At 34.6% G+C, this 2,321-nt stretch overlaps 1 protein-coding gene across 1 annotated transcript; it reads left to right on the top strand.

The window, feature by feature from the left end:
* The first annotated feature begins 304 nt into the window (after positions 1 to 304).
* LOC136226753 (stemmadenine O-acetyltransferase-like) lies at positions 305 to 2,007 on the top strand. The gene has a single exon (XM_066015406.1). It carries the CDS (start codon positions 414 to 416, stop codon positions 1,746 to 1,748), a length of 1,335 nt encoding a protein of 444 aa, XP_065871478.1. The 5' UTR covers positions 305 to 413; the 3' UTR covers positions 1,749 to 2,007.
* Positions 2,008 to 2,321: the final 314 nt, after the last annotated feature.

The following is a 2,321-nucleotide window of genomic DNA, read 5'->3' as shown; positions in this document are numbered from 1 at the left end:
CACTTCTGGTGTTCAAATTGTGTTTTGATCAGTCAAAGATGGTAATAAATCACTTCATTTTCTCTCAAAAACCTTTTTTTTTCGGTAATTTTCTTCTATAAAAAGTACAGCCTTGTATCCGGCAGTTTTCTGCCAATTTTTACTGATACATTTTATAATATCAGCTCAAAGAGACAAACGATGATTCACAGAGTTGATGGTGTTCATGAACTGCAACCAAATTAAATGAAGATAAAAAGGACAGTTTCTGACGTTATAAATTGTAGCTTAATAAATACAAGTTGAAAATATCATCTAGTTCATCATGGTTTTTTTTCCTTTATAAAATCGCCACAAACTAATTATTTTACACAATTTCTCTCATCTTGCTCCTCACTAATCTAAGCTCTCTAGGAATTTCAACTGTTGAAAAAATGGAAATTGAAATTCTTTCAAAAGAATTCATAAAACCATCATCTCAATCTATTCTCCAAAAAAAACCCCACAAACTCTCTCTTTTTGATCAACTTACACCCACAACATTTTCAACATTTGTAGTTTTCTACCCCCAAAATGATCTAAATTCTGATTCCAATCTTACTTTCCAAAACCTCAAGAACTCTCTATCAGAAACCCTCAATCTCTTCTACCCTCTCTCAGGAAGAATCACAGACAATTTCCACATTCATCACTTCAACGAAGGTGCTCTCTTCATTCAAGCTCAAACAAAAATCCGTATGCTTGATCTCATCAAACACCATGAAATCGAGAAATTGAATGATTTAGTTTCATTTAAACCTTTTAGGAAGGAAATTGAAACAAACATACCTCTTCTCGGAGTCCAATTTACACGATTCAGCTGCGGAGGAATATCCATAGGTATGTCTGCATCACACAAGCAGATTGATGGGCCTACAGGGAAGGCATTTTTCGACTCATGGGCTAGTATTTGCCGAGGGAATTTGAACGGTATTGTTCACCCGAATCTAGAACAAGCGTCGGAGTATTTCCCGCCGAGAGTTTCACTTCCGGAAAATCATTTATCTTTAATGGAAAGCTTATGGTTTACAGAGGCTAATTATGTAACAAGGAGGTTTGTGTTTAATGGTCAAGCAACGGCAACTTTGAGAGAAAAAGCAGAAGTGAAGATCAAAACGAGGCCGTCGAGGATCGAAACGTTGTCGTGTTTCATATGGAAATGCTGTATGAAAGCATCAAAGGCTTGTTCAGGGTCAGTGAAGCCATCAATTTTGGTGGAAGCAGTGAATCTCCGGCCTCTGACGAATCCTCCGATGTCAAATTCCTCGACCGGAAATGTTTTCTGGTGGGCAATAGCCGCAGCTGATCCTGGGGATGAGGAGAAGACGGAGTTGGATGAACTGATGAAGATGTTAAGTGAAGCTATAGCAGTGTATAAGACTGATTATACAGAGAGCCTTCAAGGTAGTGATGGGTTTGAAACGATGTCGGATTATTGCAGTCAGTTAGAAGGTTTATTTAACCTTGAAAAGCCAGATATATTTGCATTTACAACATGGTGTTATCTTGGGTTTAATAAGCTTAATTTTGGATGGGGAGAACCATTTTGGACTGGTATTTTAGGAAGAGTTGGACCTTCTTTTAGGAATCTTACTGTATTTATTGAAACGAAAGATGGAAAAGGAATAGAGGCATGGATTACATTAGATCAAGAAAGGATGACTTTTTTGGAACACGATCCTGAATTCTTAGCATTTGCTTCTCCAAATCCCACCATTTCAAGCCTTTGAATCTACTTAAATCAGATTAATGGGTTCGGTGCCTTTGAATGTACTTAAATCGGATTAATAGGTTCGGTTCGAAGTTTATTCTGTAACTTTTAAATAATTTTTTTCCTGATTGAAGTTTATACTATATGGTTCTTACTTATTAATGTAATGTAAGGCACTCCTATTTATCATTTTAATTTATTATTGCTAATTAGGTTATGGTTTACCAGAAATTGTATTGGTGAGTTTTCTAGTTAATGTTTAGAGACATTTAGTCTAATGTTAAGCTACTCAATAATGGATGAATAGTAGATATAAACACTTTCAATGTGAGATTTGTTTAATCTATAAATAAAACTATTTTCATAGCTAAAGATGTGCTCTGTTTATATGGAAAAAGATTTTAGCATGTATATTTATATTGGCACTCTTTGCTAAAAAGATATTTAGACACGATCAAACCTCTAATAATTTTAGATGTTTTGACTAGTCAAATCTCTAATAATAGTATTTCGTGAAAGATGTTTGAAAAAAACTGATTGAGTTTAAATCCCTAATTTTAAAAACTGATTTTATGAATTTTTGCAATTAATT

Source organism: Euphorbia lathyris, chromosome 4 (genome assembly GCF_963576675.1).
Source record: "Euphorbia lathyris chromosome 4, ddEupLath1.1, whole genome shotgun sequence".
Taxonomy (NCBI): domain Eukaryota; kingdom Viridiplantae; phylum Streptophyta; class Magnoliopsida; order Malpighiales; family Euphorbiaceae; genus Euphorbia; species Euphorbia lathyris.
Note: the sequence above shows the minus strand (reverse complement) of the source record. Positions and strands in the feature narration are given on the sequence as shown.

Bases quoted from the DNA above. Each gene is read 5' to 3' on its own strand.
- LOC136226753 (XM_066015406.1), top strand. From the start codon at position 414: ATGGAAATTGAAATTCTTTCAAAAGAATTCATAAAACCATCATCTCAA.